The 18,156-nt window shown below is 41.7% G+C and overlaps 1 protein-coding gene across 3 annotated transcripts in view; it reads left to right on the forward strand.

Moving 5' to 3' along the window:
* cep104 (centrosomal protein 104) overlaps positions 1-18,156 on the forward strand; it is a 192,174-nt gene that overhangs the window by 137,070 nt on the left and 36,948 nt on the right. For all 3 annotated transcript variants that reach the window (XM_084332767.1, XM_084332768.1, XM_084332769.1), the window contains 2 exons: positions 6,828-7,001; positions 12,678-12,854. In XM_084332767.1, the coding sequence (XP_084188893.1) occupies positions 6,828-7,001; positions 12,678-12,854 (351 nt within the window). The remainder of the gene's footprint in view (positions 1-6,827; positions 7,002-12,677; positions 12,855-18,156) is intronic.

An 18,156-nucleotide genomic window follows, 5' to 3' on the forward strand; every position in this document is an offset into this window, starting at 1 on the left:
GAATGTGGCAACTATAGACCCTTAAGTCTCCTCGGAGCCGATCTCAAGCTATATGCTAAGGTGCTAGCCATCCGACTTCAAAAGCATATGACATCTCTGGTTAACCCCGATCAGACTGGCTTTATAAGAGGCCGGCTGGTCACGGATAATATCAGACGGTTACTGCATGTGATTGATGCCAGCAAGGATGTCGCAACCCCTACGGCTGTCATGTCCTTAGACGCGATGAAGGCCTTTGACAAATTGGAGTGGTCATATTTGTGGGCAGTCCTTAGAAGGATGGGATTGGGTGAGGGGTTCATTCACATGATCAAAGTTCTCTACACAGGTCCTTCGGCCATGATCTTAACAGGGAAACTCTGCTCACCACTCTTCGCTGTCTCGCGCTCTTCTAGACAGGGTTGTCCTCTTAGTCCCGGACTCTTTGCTTTATCACTCGAACCTCTAGCTCAGTACATAAGACAATCCCGGATTATATCTCCTGTGTCAATTAAGGGCACACATCACCATATCAGCTTATACGTGGATGATGTACTCCTATTTATGCAGAACCCCGCCGTCTCTCTACCCCATCTTCTCCAAGTAATAGATTACTTTGGCAGTCTGTCTGGATTTAAGATCAACTGGCCAAAATCAGCCGTCCTTCCACTCAATTAATTTGATCAGCTCCATGCTACCGTTGTCTCCCCCTGTTGGTTACTGGCAAAAACTGCACTCTGCTGCATATAAATTAGTCTGGAACAACAAACGCCCACGCTTAAAGAGGTCCACTGCACAGAGGAGTAAACTCGACGGGGGTTTAGCGTTTCCAGACTTCAAGTATTATTTTCAAGCTTACTCTTTGAGACCTCATCACTTGGTTTGACGCTCAGGCAGCCGTGTCCTGGCGACCATTGGAGGAGAAGATGGTGTCCCCACATAGACTTCAAGATATCGTGTATACCAACATTTCAATTAAGCAATGCAAGTTACGATTTGGCCCTCTGATCACACATGTGATCCAGATTTGGCGTGACACACAGAAAGCACGTACTAACCGCCATAAATGGTACACGCATTCCCCCCTATTCAATAACAACTTACTCCTTATTGGGCAACGACCTGTTAGATACCCTAGGTGGGAAGGGAAAGGCATCCATACATTGGGGGATATCTTTGATGACTCTGGTCTCCGATCTTTCCAAGATCTATCCATCGGATATGATCTCCCCGGAAACTCCTTTTTCTTTTATTTACAAATGAGAGCAGCTCTGAAGGCTCATGGCATTCCATGGGACGCTCCACTAGAGCGACACCGGTTTCACAAATAATTTTATGACAGGGAGACATCGAGAGGCTTCGTCTCTGACTTTTATCTGCACTTACTTATGTCCTCATATAAGGACCTACCCCTAGATACGATTTGGAGAAAGGATGTCCCTGAGTTGGATATAGATTTTGATTGGGATGCAGTCTGGGAAAATATTAGGCTATCATCACGCAACCCAGATCACCAACAGATTCATCTAAATTTTGTTCATAGGACTTATTTGACCCCCAGGCGATTGAACCTAATGCGTCTCAGACCTGACTCTCGATGTACCTTGTGTCCAAACGGTGCCATTGGAACATATATGCATATGTACTGGGAGTGCCCTCCTGTTGAGATCTTCTGGGAAAATGTTACCTCTCAGCTATCAGAGATTTTCTCTTTGACCATACCGACCTTGCCTTCTGTATTATTGTTAAATTATGTTTCTCAATTGCCGACCTCTGTACATGTAAAGAGACTCATTTTGGCTGGCCTTACGGCTGCCAAAAAGTTGGTTGCCTCACGTTGGATACAACCAGATAAGTTATGTCCGAAGGTATGGATTCTCACCTATCTTGATGTTATTTATTTGGAGATTTCCACTGCACGTGTCATAGGTGTTAATGAAGCCAATATCGCGGTCTGGTTTGGCTGTGGTGGAAAAGCTAAAAGAACACATATGACTTTGGAAGGTGAGTACTGAATAAGGTATTATGTGAATGTCTCACGTTGGGGTCCTGGGGCGAGAGGGGGGGGGGGGGGGGCGGGAGGTAGAACGAGCGAATATTCATGTATGTTTGTGTCTTTTGGTGTTTTTTTTGTTTTTTGTTTTTTTTGTTTTTGTTTTATTTATTATTTTTCAGTCTTTGGTGTCCTATGTATATTTTCTGACCCCCTTCTGGTCTGGTTCTGGTGGTCGTGGGCTCGGACTGGGGGGTGCCGTGGTTCGGGGTCTCTGCGGGTCGAGGCACTAAAGAGGCGTGGTGCTTTGGCTCGCGGGGGGGCCGGGCTGTGGGTCCTGCGGGGTTGTGGCTTGCGGCTGCCGGGCCTGGGGGTGGAGGGGGCTCGGGAAGCCCGTTTTATAGTAAATGTTTTATTTTCCTTATACTTTGTGACAACTTATTTTGACTTATGTATGTAAATGTATAATCTGTCTAATTTATTGTCTAATCATTGTTGTGTTAGTTTATGTTTTTGGATGTCTTTTATGTATTATTGTTATTATTGTGTTGTGAGTTGTGTTGTTTCATGTTTGAAAAATTAAAAATAAAAAAGATTTGATCACAAAAAAAGTGGGATCTTTTTCTTCCAGTCTCATCGGCAAGAGGACAGTAACGTTATTTTCAGCCCGATTGTGCATTTCTTTGTTTGCAAACAGTCTGATCAATATATCAACCCATACTACATAAAGCCGTTACTGACGATAAAGGAATTATAGACGACCCCCGCCCCCCCTTTCCTCCAGGCATGATGAAGCATAATGTATACCGATCATATACATTTGAATTTTTTTATATAGCGTGTATAGGAAAGAAACGGCAATCGATAATCTATCATATGCGTTTGGGCCTATAACTAGCGTTTTTGGAATTACAGCAGAAAAGCTTATAAACATACTTATATTCAAGACGGTATTAACACAACAATGTATGAATGAAAAAATATAACGTTCCCACATCCGGAACAATAGATAGATGTTGAATGGGCCATAGTAATGTCAATATAGCAATAAAATGTTAAAAGTTATAGCCCTGCAAAGAAGGTAAACATCTCCATAGGCTTTCAACGGTGGCAGACTGGCTATATTGATGGATATAACCCATGGCGGACAATGTGTTAAGGGAGTCCCCCAAGGTTCAATTTTAGCCCCTGTCTTATTGTATCTTATTGGAAAGGACATGCTTACAGCTAAAGTGCATCTTGGTTTAGTTGGATGCTGTTTGATTCCACCTATTTATGCGTTTCCTGTAAAAACAGGAAGCTAGGGAGGGACTTGTCATGGATATTGATTGGCATTTATAGTAGCCAATAGTGCTGAATGTGCATTGCGGTCGATCCATTAGCTAGCAAGCTAATGTTAGCAACATAGGTTAGCAACATTACAAAACATTAGTAACGTTAGCTAGCAAGCTAACATTGAACAGAGAGATTTTTTGTTTTCCAGGAAATTACAAACATCTATTTTGATTTTGTGGGGTCTTTAATGCTAAGAAATCCAAATTCATGATCCTTTCCAGAACTCCCAGATCTCAGAGAATAGACCACTACACTTCCGCGTTACATTGAAATCGGGGAGGAGATTGCGGGGGGGTCAAATGAATGAATGTGGATGAGAGCCTTGACATTAAGTGATTGCAGATACGGCTGTGGGGGTGCTAGAGACATGATCGAATAGACTTGTATGCGCCTGAGTCTCCTGAACACGGCGCGAGACATTCCTAATCGATCAGAACTAAATTGGCAGAGAAAAAGACCGTTTTTAAGCATCGATTTCCCCATGCACATGCGCAGATTGGCCACGGAGTGTGACGCAACGCACATCCACCTGGAATGTTCCATTAGAGGGGCATTAGAGGGGGTGTTGTGTTGTGAGAATGATAAGATAGAATTAAATATACAGTAAAAGGAATAGGCCTACAGTACAAATATACAGAAGTCTACAGTAAGTGTAATATTGCACAGTGTTGTGCATTTATAATCAGTAGCTTAGGCTACATAGTAGGCTAATAACAGCCTATTCTAGTCTAGCAGGTGCTGGTATAGACTAGTAATGTTGATTTTCAGTCATCTATGACATTTTTGGCTAGATATACCGTATATCTAGTCAAAAAATGTCATTATATGTCATATATGTCATATATTATACGTCTATACCAGCACCTGCTAGACTAGAATAGGCTGTTATTAGCCTACTATGTAGCCTAAGCTACTGATTATAAATGCACAACACTGTGCAATATTACACTTACTGTAGACTTCTGTATATTTGTACTGTATATTTAATTCTATCTCGTTTTTTAGACTAAACTATCCGCTCTTGGTGGTCACTTGTGTTGATGTTAGTTTTGTTTCATCAACAAATGACAGGCAGAACACACAGTGAATGTATCCGTTTTGTTTATTGCACTTTTATTAGGCTTTGCTGAAAAATTATTGCTGCATTGAGTGCATCTTGCATTGCAAGATGGTGGCGCGGCATAGGCGCCTGCCTTATTGACATTTTCTTTGCTGGAGCTTCCACCAGGAAGTGTATTGGCACATTCGTTCTGATTGGTTGAAATTGCCTTCATGTTTGCCACCTACTGCCACCTACTGCTTTGGCAGTGTACTACATCAGTGTGCTCGGCTGACAAAAACGGAAAAAAAACGAAAGTGTGACTCGAGGCGCATGACGTCGCGGCGATACGCGGCGATACGTATAAGAAAACAATACGAAATGATACGAAAGGTGTAACCTCAGCCTTAATGTCAAGGCTCTCATCCACATTCATTCATTTGACCCCCCCGCAATCTCCTCCCCGATTTCAGAATCCCGGAAGTGTTGCGGTGGTCTATGTTGGCATTCATACCTTAGGAGGGGACTCAATTGAAAAAGTATCATCCTATAAGTACTTTGGTATTTGGTTGGAAACTGAAGCTTAGCCTGTGTTTTTATTATCAAAATGGGGCCTGCGTTAATTTAGCAATCAGGAAGACACTTGTACAGGCTACGTTCTTCTCATGTGTAAAACCTCTTTTAAAAAACCTATTTAATAATCTTTGTTATTGACCAGTTTTTCTTTTTTTTACACTTATATTTGGAATAACCTCCAGAACACACTACAGCTTCATAATTGTGTCTCCCTGGGATAGTCCAAAGCTCTGGTAAAAAAAAAAAAACTTTAACCGAAGAGTGCAATTGCCATTTGTAAACTGGATTTTGTATCTGTTTTTAACATGCTCTATCCATTTATTTATTTATTTTGTCAGTTTTGAACATGCTCTATTTTATAAATTTTCTTTTTGAACAAATGTTTTTTATTTCCCCTTTTTTTAACATGAAACAAGACAAACAATACAGTATCAGTAATAAGCAATGATAAATCACAGGACAATAACAGAAATAATAACAATTAAATCAGAATGAATGTAGATTAAAAGACATAAAAATAATAAATACAATACATGGGCTCTTGCTCGCTCCCCCCCCCCCCCCCCCCCCCACCCCCCCTCAGGACCCCCACTTGGACTATACATCCACTACTTCATTTAACATCAGAAAATTACACATTTATATGCGTTCCTTTATCTTCTCCACCACAGCTACCCAGACTGCTATGCTGGCTTCATTAACACCTAAAATTCGTGCAGTGGATATCTCTAGATAAATCACATCGAGATAGGTAAGAACCCATACCTTCCGGCACATTTTATCCGGTTGAATCCAGCGTGACGCTATCAACTTTTTGGCAGCCGTAAGACCCGCCAAAATGAGTCTCTTTACATGTACAGAGGTCGATAACTGAGAAACATCATTCAACAACAATACAGAAGGCAGTGTAGGTATGGTCAGAGACAAAAATTCTGATAATTGAGTGGTGACATTTTCCCAGAAAGTCTTGACAGGAGGGCATTCCCAATACATATGCATATATGTACCAATAGCATTGTTTGTAACTTTGTAATGGTGTGCTATTTTGGCCAGGTCTCCCTTGAAAAAGTGATTGTAATCTCAAGGGACTTCCTGGTTAAATAAAGAAAGACATCTGTGTGACAGATGTCTTGGGTTGAATAAAGTACTGTACCTACCTATCTGTCTATCTGTGTGACAGACGTCAAATAAGCCCATGAAAGCATAGGTTTTCCCCGCTACGACTAGGAGTCCCAGTTGTTTGAAATTGAGGGCTGTGTATTATTTAGAGGAAAGGACAGTGACACTGGGCATGCCATTTCATTTTCTATTAAATCCCTATAAAACGATATAAAAATAAAAAGGAAATCATTCATGAAGCTTGTTTCTTAGCTGCTGGTCTGTTGGTCCATCAGTCATTCTGTCCATCCCAAATATTTAAAAATATTCTTTTTGTGCCACGACATAGTACATGATGGAGACATCATCATGTAATCTGCCCACCATGATAGATATTGGTGTGCCAATGCCTTACAACAAATATCACACCGATTGCCCAGATGGTGGCGCTATAATCAAAGGCCAAAATGTGATTAACACAAGACTTGGTCTAGAACTTTGCCACTAGATAACTGCAGAAAGATAGTGGCCACAGTGCTCGGCTTGTACAACTAACAACAAGAATGGGGGTTTTCTGATTGATATCAGCCTATCATGAATTGCATGCTTTCTTTTTTCTTTTTTTACACCAAGCCTCCATTTCTCTTGCTTGCTAGTATTATCTCTCCCTCTGCCTCCGCCTGCTGACTATCAAACTCAAACCAAACTGAACCATCTCTCGCCTCCCTGATAATTGACTCTCACCCTTGTGTGAGATTTTCCTGAAAAGTTCCATTCCAAACGACCATGTCCCTGCTCTGTCCTCAGGTGTTCCAGGCTTCTCTGAAGCTTCTTCGGCTGCTGCTGGCCCAGCTGATCCCGGGCCTGGGGTTGGGCCGTGCCGAGGTGGCCCACTGCCTGCAGCAGACCTGGCCCAACCTGCTGACTAGGAGCGGTGACCCCTCCAGCCGCCTCAGAGCCACGGCTACTGGCTTCATACAGGTACCAGGCCTGCACTGTAAAAAAAATAAAAAGTTTTTCACAGGAAATTCACTGTATTATCATACAGATTACTTTAGTTTTTCTACTTTAAGTGTAAATGCCATAAAAATTTAAATTACCTTTTATCAAAATATTATTCATTAAATAAAGGTTGTAATCTGTAAATGTATTTGTACTAAGTATTTGGCAACCGTTGCTGCCAGACATTTACAGTTTTCTTTTTTACAGTGTGGGCTGGCAGTGGCAGTTTGAAGATAATGTGACACAAACTCATTTTGTAACTCAAGTACTGTACTTAAGTATAATTTTGAGGTACTTGTATAAGAACTCTGTACTTTTACTCCCATTACATTTCAAAGGAACTTTTTACTCAACTACATATTATTATTATTATTATTATTATTATTATTATTATTATTATTATTATTATTATTATTATTTTGTTTTTTATTTAACCAGGAAAGGTCTCATTGAGATTAAATATATCTTTTACAAGATTGTCCTGGCCAAAACAGGCAGCAGAACAATGAACAGAGTTGCACACATAACATTATTTACTATAAAACGTATTTTTTACAGAATCTCAAAATATAAAAAATATTAAAACAACATTTTGATGGAGATTGTTGATATAGTGAATAGGAGTGGCCCTAGGACCGATCCATGGAGCACTTCTTTGTATACACTGAGGGAGCTAAACGTGACCTTCTGCACTCTGATCTGAGATCTGCCTGATAGATACAGTTTGTTGCGACAGTCCTGCACTGATAAGTCTTTACTTCAATATTGCATGATCCACAGTATCAAACGCCTTAGATAAGTCAATAAAAAGAGCTGCCAGTGATGCTTGTTATCTAAAGATTCAATTAAACCATGAACTATTTTTAAGGCTGCTCATTGAAAATCAGATCACATGTTGTTAGTAAATAAAAAAAAAACTCTTTCAGTTTCTCAGTACTCACAGGGGATTCCAGAGCCCTCTTAACATTCCCCCTTGGCACCGGTGGGTTCATTTTACATTCATACAAAGGCTAGAACAAACCACGGGGGGTGGATTCCTGGGGGAACGTTGAGAGAAATTTGGAGATGGCCCTATAATTGTTTGACTGCAGGGTCTCCCCTTTTCAACAGGGGAAGAACAAAGGCTGATTTCCATAATAAGAGGAAGAATCCAGTGAGAGATTAAAAAGATGTGTCAAAGGTGTGGTGATTAAATCAGCCGCTATCTTTAGAAAATAGGACTCCCAAATTATCAGGACCCCACGGTTTTCTAGTGTCTAAACATTTGAGGGCTTTGTGCACCTCTGAGACTGTAACCAGATTAAAACTAAATGATTGACTTATAGTAACATGACCCTCAGAACAAACAGTGGGGGAAGTATTGTTGAGAGGAACAAGGAACCAGAGGCAATGAAAGGCTCATTAAAACAACCAAGCATTCCAAATTTGTTATAATAATAATAATAATAATAATAATAATATATTTGATTTGTAGAGGCGCTTTATAATTGTGGAACAAATCTCAAAGCGCTACAGTGTAAAAGAACATAAAAGCTAGCAAGAGAGTAAAAAAATAAAAATAAAGAATATAAAATAAGCGAGACTAAAACTAATAAGGAGTAAAAATAACACTAAAACTAGTAAAAGAGTAAATAACATAAAATAAGAAGGGCTAAAACTAGTAAAAGAACATAAAATGTGTGGAGCTAAAACTAGATAAAAATCAACAAAGGGCTCTATTAAAAGATGTGTTTTGAGGCCCTTTTTATGTTTTGTTATGAGAAAACCATAAATGAGCTCTATACCATTTATTTTTTCTGTTTTGGAAATTATCAGCTTTGGCTTTTTTTTATTTCAACTGTGCACACATTGAAAAGCAGGCAGTCTGAATCGAGGCTTTAGCTCATGTCACATCCTGAAGTGAGTTGGATAGATCTGAGGTGACCATTGTGTTGGCCTTTTACTCTGTACTTTCTAAGGGGAGCACACGTGTCAACAATTTCAGTAAAACCATCATTAAAAAAAGGCATTTTCAACATCAGCAATGAGGTACATTTTCTCCCAATCGACGTAAAACAGATGATGAAAAAAACCCTTGTTCCACAAAATGGTTCAGGTCCTGCTTTATAATGATGTGTGGTTTGGATATTCCCTGAAATCAGAAGCAACAGAACAATTGGACACCTCTGCTTAAGTGGTGGGGGATTCTTTCTTGGTGTTAACTTCTACTACAAAATTCCAAAGACAGCTTATAGAAATGGTCAAATTTGCACTGCACATTAGAGAGCAATTCACAGACGCATTGTTTTAAAAACGTTAATTCGACCTTGAACCCACCAGTTATTATTTACTTTGAATATTTTGCTCACAAAACATGGCATAAGTTGATGAAGATGGTGCACTTTCAATTTTGAATCAAGTGGATGTAATCAGAGCAGCATAACTGGACCACATACCACTTAACCTTTAGAGGTCAGTGTGTTGAATGTTCCCAAGCTATGAAATACAAGAAAGCCATATTATGTACTTTTACTTTTCATACTCAAGTACATTCAATGGCAAATACTTTTCTACTTCTCCTTAAATAAAGGAACTGTATACTTCTTCCACTATTGGACCCCCACCTGGAGAAAGTATGGAATTTGGAATAGGGAAATGTGAATATAACAGTGGTGCAGTAGTGTGAAGCTCCTGAGTCTTCATTCGGATGATACTCGTGTTTTAACTTGAATTGAAAGCTTTTCTGGGCTTGGGGTGGGGGGCGTGGGGGGCGTGGGGTGCTGCTACGATGTTCATGACCTTAGGGCCTGTTGACATTCCACACGTATGACGTGCAAGACCAAAAAGCAAAATGGGTGAACATAGCCTGACATTTCAACCCAACAACAATGTAACGACATTCCTATTCAGTAGGCAATAGCAATAACAATAATTAATTATTCATATAGCGCTTTTCCACAAGGAGGGGGGGGGGGGGTGGTGGTATGAGTAGGTTTGGATTGGGGTTGGGTGGGTAGGGGCAGCTAGGTCGATTGGGTTTGCAGGTGGGGTTGGGTGGGTAGGTGGGGTTGGGTGGGTAGGTGGGGTTAGGGGTTGGGTGGGTAGGGGCAGGTGGGGTTGGGTGGGCAGGGGCAGGTGGGGTTAGGGGTTGGGTGGGCAGGGGCAGGTGGGGTTAGGGGTTGGGTGGGTAGGGGCAGGTGGGGTTGGGTGGGCAGGGGCAGGTGGGGTTAGGGGTTGGGTGGGTAGGGGCAGGTGGGGATAATGGCAGGTGGGGGTATGGGGGTTGGGTGGGTAGGGGCTGGTGGGGATAGGGGTTTGGTGGTTAGGGGCAGGTGGGGATACGGATGGGCTGGGTAGGGGTCGGTGGGTAGGGGCACATGATAAAGCAAAGGTATATCTGGGTGAATTGCTAAGTAATGTACATGTGAGAGCAAAACGGAAGGGCAGCCGTGTTAGGTTGCTCGTTCCCTGGAGTGTGTGTGTGTGTGTGTGTGTGTGTGTGTGTGTGTGTGTGTGTGTGTGTGTGTGTGTGTGTGTGTGTGTGTGTGTGTGTGTGTGTGTGTGTGTGTGTGTGTGTGTGTGTGTGTGTGTGTGTGTGTGTGTGTGTGTGTGTGTGTGTGTGTGTGTGTGTGTGTGTGTGTGTGTGTGTGTGTGTGTGTGTGTGTGTGTGTGTGTGTGTGTGTGTGTGTGTGTGTGTGTGTGTGTGTGTGTGTGTGTGTGTGTGTGTGTGTGTGTGTGTGTGTGTGTGTGTGTGTGTGTGTGTGCGTGCGTGCGTGCGTGCGTGCGTGCGTGCGTGCGCGCGCGCGCGAAAGGGATGGGTGTTTCTGTGTCAGCTGTAGATTCAGTGGCAGTTTGGCCACCGCCGTCTCAGGCCTTGCCATGTCATTGACTCAGCCCCGTTGAAGTCATTGGCATGTCCTGCCCTCTGGAACGGCTAGCAGACCTCGGATGGACTCGTCCAACCTGATGAATGGCCCTTTTGTTAGTCAAGGCCAAAATTACATGTGATTATTAGACATACAAGCATTCCACCTCCCAATAATTCAATGACTTAATAAAATAAAAAAAATAAAAATAGAAAGACCTTCGTTTAAAGAGTTCGTTCAGTATTTTGGACCTCTAGCCCTACTTCCTATACCAATGATGTCCTTTCTCAGCACAATCCATGCTGTTCTTCATACTGGATATCCACAGCTCTGACTTGTTAGCCACAAAACTAATGTAAAGTCAATGGGGCCACACTTCAGTCTGTACCAGCCCTGACAATTTTGTGCAAAAGTATGTTAGGTAATGTTATGCCTCCATATTTCCCTACACACATTCCATTCCCCTGGTGAGACCAGCAGAGAGAAGATTTTCTGTTCTTCCTGTTTGTGCTGTACCTTTTAACACACTCTGTCAAGACTTGTCTGTTTATGTTGAATGACAAATCACCTTGTGGAGCATCAGACTGGTCGTGTTAAGATGACTGACAGCAGGCATATTGCCTAGGTTTAGAGTATTTCTCATGTTTGGGGATTTTGTCGCATTTTATATAGCAATGTTTTCATAATCTGTATGAATTATTGAATTCAGAATAACTCGTTGGTACCTATTTGAAGCCAGTTTACTCAAAAACATGGTTTGACAACACTTTATATTCAGCGGAAGATAGCGGTCTTGATATCAGGAGCAGAGGAATAATCAAGGTATTGTTGGAAAGTTCTCATCCATCTTTCCATCAGTGTACAACACATCTTGGGATCAGTGTGCCTGAAGATGATAGTGCAAACCACATTTTGCCATCATAGTTGTAAAGGTAGAATCTGTAATTGCCTCTAAATGGCTTTTTTTTTTATTTTTTATATGTAGCGCTTTTATCCAAAGCGCTTTACAATTTGTTACTCATATTTTACCCATTCACTCACACATTCACACACCGACGGCAGAGGCAACCATGCAAGGTGCCAACCTGCTCATCGGGAGCAATTAGGGGTTAAGTGTCTTGCTCAAGGACACATCGACACGCTGCCCGGGAGGAGCGGAAATCGAACCGGGAACCTCCGGATTGCCAGACAACTGCTCTACCTCCCGAGCCACTGTCGCCCCACAAGGCAAAAGAGCCCCGCTTGGTATTGCACTTTGTTTACATGTTCTGTTCTGATGTGTGGGTTGGAGTTAGTAACTTATTATGCTGTGCATTTCTCCAGACCTCACATGGCAGAGCCTGAGGTGTGGCCAGCTGCGGCCAGCTGTGGCTTTGTTTAAATATGACAACAAAGACAATCCAAGATTCAAGATTCAAGAGGTTTATTTGTCACATACATACCAGGGCATACAGTGAAATGTGGGTGGCCATGCCCGCTTTGATTGTGCAATAATACTAAATAATAAAATAGACATAATAAACAGATAATAAAATAGACATAAAATAGGCATGATAAAATATACATGTTAAAGTCCTGAGATAATGCAATACAATGTTGGCTACGAATTAAGGCACTGGGTCACTACTATACAATATACCGTTTTTACTCTATATCCTTATGCTATACTTGCTATTTCTAAACTATACTATACAAGAACCACATCAGTTATTTCCTTCAGCCAATGGACCAACATTTCTTTAAATTAGCATTTTATGAACTTGCTACAGTAAACTAAGGATTCTAAAGGCAATCCCATTTCCCAATGTAGGAAATGGCTGTTTTGAAGGATGTGCGGGCCCTGCAGATAGTCCCCGGCGAGCTGGTGAAGCCCTTCAAGTCCAACTTCCACACGCGGCTGGCCCTGAGCCGAGCGGAGCTGCTGGAGAAGCTGCTGACTGCACTGGGGACGGAGAACTCAGGGTTCACCCTCGACAAGGTCATGAAGGTGAGGATCCCCTACAGGTTCTTGTATAGTAAATAGATGGATATAGCAAGATAGCATAAGGATATATAGTATAACTAGATTGTATAGTATAGTATTGTATAGTAGTGTACATAAGACCCAGTGCCTCATCCGTAGCTAACATTGTATTGCACTATCGCAGGACCTTAGCATGTCTTTTACCATGCTTTGTCAACTTTATGTACATTATACCTGTTATGTCTTATTCTTATTACTTGTATTATTGCACAATCGCTGCGGGCATGACAACCCGCATTTCACTGTATGCTTGTATGCCGTGACAAATAAAACTCTTGACTTGACTTGATCTGATACAGTGACTTATCAGCTGGTCTCAGATCAGCGCTGCTAATTCAAGATGCTTGATTAATACAGGCACCAGATCAGTGGGTCACCTCCTTATCCATAGCCATTCAGGACATCACCAACTTCACACACACACGCAAGCATGCATGCACACACACACACACACACACACACACACACACACACACACACACACACACACACACACACACACACACACACACACACACACACACACACACACACACACACACACACACACACACACACACACACACACACACACACACACACACACACACACACTCTCTCTTTACCCAGGGGGAACTTGAATCCACAGCTGGTTTGCACATGTGAATAAATGACACAGAATCCTGGTGGTATTATTTACACTTTAAAAAGCAGGCAGTGGCTCCCACCATGCTATTCAACCATTATGTTGCACTTTTTGTCATTTCGGCTGAGATGCAGTTGACAGAGGCTGACGCCAATTTCCCGGTTTGCCTTAACCGTCCCCTTCAACCAAACCCGCTCCAGTCATTTGAGGGAATGTCGTCGTCACCGTCTGGCTCCACCGTGTGCCACAGCTCCAACCCCCTCCCTCTATCCATCCCGCCAGCCCTCCTCCCACTTCCAATAGTGACCTGGTATCTACGTGCTAAACTATCTAACTGTTGACAAGGTGGGGTTAGGCCAACGGAGCTTGTCTCTCACTGATCCCCCTCTTCACTTTACAACCGGCCCTCCACCCACGGCGTCTCCATTATTCAGCCCCCTTCTTGACTTTGAGTTTACGACCAGCCCTCCACCCACGATGCCTCTACTATTCATCCCTCATCTTGACTCGGCGTGTTCTTTATGGGGTGTATGTGTTGGGGGGGGGGGGGGGGTGGGGTGGTGTAGAGCAAATTGTTAGGTTCCATTGAGTCCCCCCCCCCACTCTGCAGCAGAAGCCCCCACAGAAGGTATTCCCCGGGCCTGTGTTTGCGTGTTTGTGCATGCTTGCTGGCGCTCGGCGCCTGGGACCTTTTGTGTGTCGTGTTTGCTTGGAGAAGGTTGGCTCTCCTCTGGATTGAGACGTGACAGCGACGGGGGCCTGTGCTTTCCTCGTATCCTGGGGGTTATTTTCCTAACCTGTCAAATTAGCTGAGCTGAACAGCTAAATTAGAGGCCTCGCCAGCCGAGACCGACCGCGCACACGCAGCAATGTACATCTCTTGTTATTGTTATTGAGGACACTTTCAGGTACAATTCAATTATCCACAATCATAATTAATTAACTACAATTTCCTATGTAAAATCTGGAAAAGTATAAAAAGGATATTGACTTTGATCTTCTGCTAGTATTTAAAAAGTATTTAAAGGCGAATTACACTAAAAAGTCTATAAAAGTAATGAAAGAAAGATTTTTTGTTCGTAAGTGCCAATACACATATGGATGTGTACATATATGCAGCAATATATCACAATATTTTGGGTGCCAATATTATATCGATACAGTGATGGCAAGTATATTTAAATATATATATATCTTTTACGATTTTTTTATTTATTTATTAGCTTGAAAATCCCATTTACTACAACACAATTATTGGAATGAGGTGAACAGACAGAAAATGTTATCTTACATAAAACGGATGTAAAAAATCTTTTTTTATTGCAGATGTTAATAAAGTTTTCTGTTGGAAACATAATTCACAGTTGAAAAAAGTACAGTGATATTACAACATCGTGACCAGGGGTGCATTGCTCATGGGACGGGGTTGTAGGGCTGACCTTCAAAGTTTTTTTTGGCAATCGAAGCTTCGGGGCCGAGCTTCGATTTTAATTCGAAGCTTCGGAGAAAAATAAAATTATTATCATATATATATTTTTTTTTATCTTATGTTGTGGGACTTGTACAGCACTTCGATACTTCAATATTATCGATATAATATTGGCACCCAAAATATTGTGATAATATCATATGACTAGTATCGTGATATCATATTGTGACTAGTATTGTGATAATATATTGTGACTGTAATAATAATAAACTTTATTTGTATAGCACCTTTCATAAGAAAATTGCAGCTCAAAGTGCTTCACAACAGAAAAAAGACAGGCATAAAATGAACACAAAGTGCAGACATATAAAATCACAGTTTTTCACATTAGTATCTAACTAAATGATTCCATTTAAAAAATAGACAATAATAAAAAGAGTAAGATAGAATAGAGTAAAATAGTGCAATAGTGCAGTGCAATAAGTAGTAGAATAGAATATACATGAAATGAGCACATAAAGTGCAGACATATAAAATCAGTTTTTTACAGTGCAATAAAATTGTTCTGGATTACTGTTTAACAGTTTAAAGTCGTCTTTACCTTCTCTGTTTGGTATCAATCAATCAATCAAATTGATTTATATAGCACGTTTAAACATGACGCTTGTCAACCAAAGTGCTTCACATAGCTAAGCTAAGAACAAAGAAAAGTATAAAATAAACAGAAAAAAAAACAATCAACGGATAGACAAAGGAAAAACAGAACAACACGTCAACAAGTACGGCAAGAGTCAAAATGAGTCAGGGAAGGCCAGGCGATATAGGTCCACAGTTTAAAACCTTCCCTCCTGTTTGATACCCACTTTGACCCTTCGAACCTCCCACTCAGGGCAAACCTTCCTCTCAGGGTGCAGTTCCCTCTCTCAGGGCGCAGTTCTAGGCCTGGGTCCTACACAGTTTTAAAGCTGACAGTCTTTCTTGCTTGATACCCACACAGTATAATACCTGACAGTTTTGAACCTGAAATAAAAAGTAAAATAGTGCAGTGCAATAAAATAGTAGAATAGAATAGACAGTAAAAGTATGCAACAGTGCAGTGCAATCCAGTAACATGGAATGGACAGAGTAAAATTATGCAATGTGCAGTGCAATAAAATAGAATGGACAGAGTAAAATAGTGCTACAGTACAATCAACAGCGTGTAGAGTGTATTAAAAGGCTATGGTGCAGAGGTACATTTTTAGCTTATTTATTTTTATATTAAGAGATCTAGCTTCCCTAATGTCCATAGGTAGTGTGTTCCATAACTTTGGTGCATAGTTTGCAAAGGCTGCATCCCCTATTCTCTTTAGGCTGTGGTTGGGAACCTTCAATAGACCAGTAGTAGATGATTTTAATATTCTAGAAGGCACATAGTTGACTAGAGAATTTGCAATGTAGCTTGGTCCTGTTCCATTTAGTGCTTTTTTTTTTTTTTTTTTTTGTCTTTTTTCCCCCTCCATTTTCCTCCGATTTTCTCCCATCCCAATGTTAGTCGTATGCCAATTCCCAGTCCCTTCCTGGTCGCTGCGCACTTACCCCCCACAGTCAGATCATCTGGGAGAGTGGAGGCTACCACGTGCTTCCTCCGACACACGTCCAGCCAATCACCGCTTCTTTTCACCTGGCAGCGCGGATTCTCATCGAGAGGGCGTAGCGTGTGGGAGGACCACACTATCCCCCTCGAGTCCTATCCGCGCTTAGCAGGCGCCCCGACCGAACTGTAGGAGTCGCTGTTTACAACGACCCGGACCCACCCCGCCAGCTTCTCCCACCCTCTAATACAGCCAATTGTATTAGTGCAGACGGCCAGCCAAGCTGGTGACAACCCCGGAGCTGTGAGCTGGATTCGAACAGGCGAATCCAGCTCACAGCTCCGGGGCTGGTGACGAACGCAATCTCCGCTCGGCCACCTAACCGCCTCCATTTAGTGCTTTGTATATAAGGAGGAGGACCTTGAAATCAATTCTAAATGTTACCGGAAGCCAGTGTAGGTTAGCTAATACTGGCCTGATGTGGTCTCTCCTCTTGGTTCTAGTTAGTAGCCTAGCTGCCGAGTTTTGATTGAGATGGAGTCGTTCTGTGTTTTTTTTTGGGAGGCCGGTGAGGAGTGCATTACAGTAGTCAAGTCGGCTTGAGATAAAGGCATAGATCAGTTTTTCAGCATCTTTTTGATTAATAAACGGCCGTACCTTAGCTATGTTTCTAAGGTGGAATAATTATGTTTTTGTCACCTTGTTGATGTGTGATTTAAAACTTAGGTCTGAGTCTATTATAACACCAAGACTTGTAATTTCGGGTTTGATCCAAGGAGTAAGTTGCCCTATATTGCTCTGTAATATTTCTCTTTTTGATAAAGGACCGACTAGTAGGATTTCAGTTTTGTCCTCATTTAATTTTAGGAAGTTGTTCGTCATCCATTTGTTTATTGCTAAGAGACAGGCGGAAATGGAGTTAATAGCTGTGTGATCATTTGGTTCATCGAAGATGTACAATTGTGTGTCATCTGCGTAACTATGGGAACAGATTGTGTTTTCTAATGATGTCTCCAAGTGGCAGCATGTATAGTGAGAATAATAATGGACCAAGGCAGCTCCCCTGTGGAACTCCGAAGTAGGTGTCATGTTTTGCAGAAGAATGATCTCCAAGCCTGACGTAATATTTTCTCCCTTTGATATGTTCTGAACCAGTACATAGTCAGAAAGACTAACTAACTTTTCTAGACGATTTATTAGGATATCATGGTCGATCATGTCAAACGCTGCGCTTAGATCTAATAGGACGAGAATTGAGACTTTGTTTGCATCAGAGTTTATTCTGAGGTCACAAATCATTTTTGTAAGAGTGGGGGTAACTGTACATTGGAGGAGGTTTGGTTAGGACATTTACAGGGGCCAGTTTTGAATTGCAGTCTCCCGTAGGTGCTCTTTGAGAGTGGTTTTGAAAGTGGGTAGTGATTCACATTCGTTTACAGCTGTGGGTAGGGCGTTCCACATTGATGTGGCATAATTGCGAAACGTGTTTAGTCCCTTGAGCCGAATCTGGGTTTAACATGATTTGTGGTCATGTCATCATTGGTGGATAAAAGCATATAATACAATTGAGTGGGTTTATCTGAGGTACAAATGTTCTTTAAAAACCGAATCAAACTGCATGCTAGTCTCTCGTCCACC

Source organism: Notolepis coatsorum (assembly GCF_963971535.1).
Source record: "Notolepis coatsorum genome assembly, chromosome: 17".
Lineage (NCBI taxonomy): Eukaryota > Metazoa > Chordata > Actinopteri > Aulopiformes > Paralepididae > Notolepis > Notolepis coatsorum.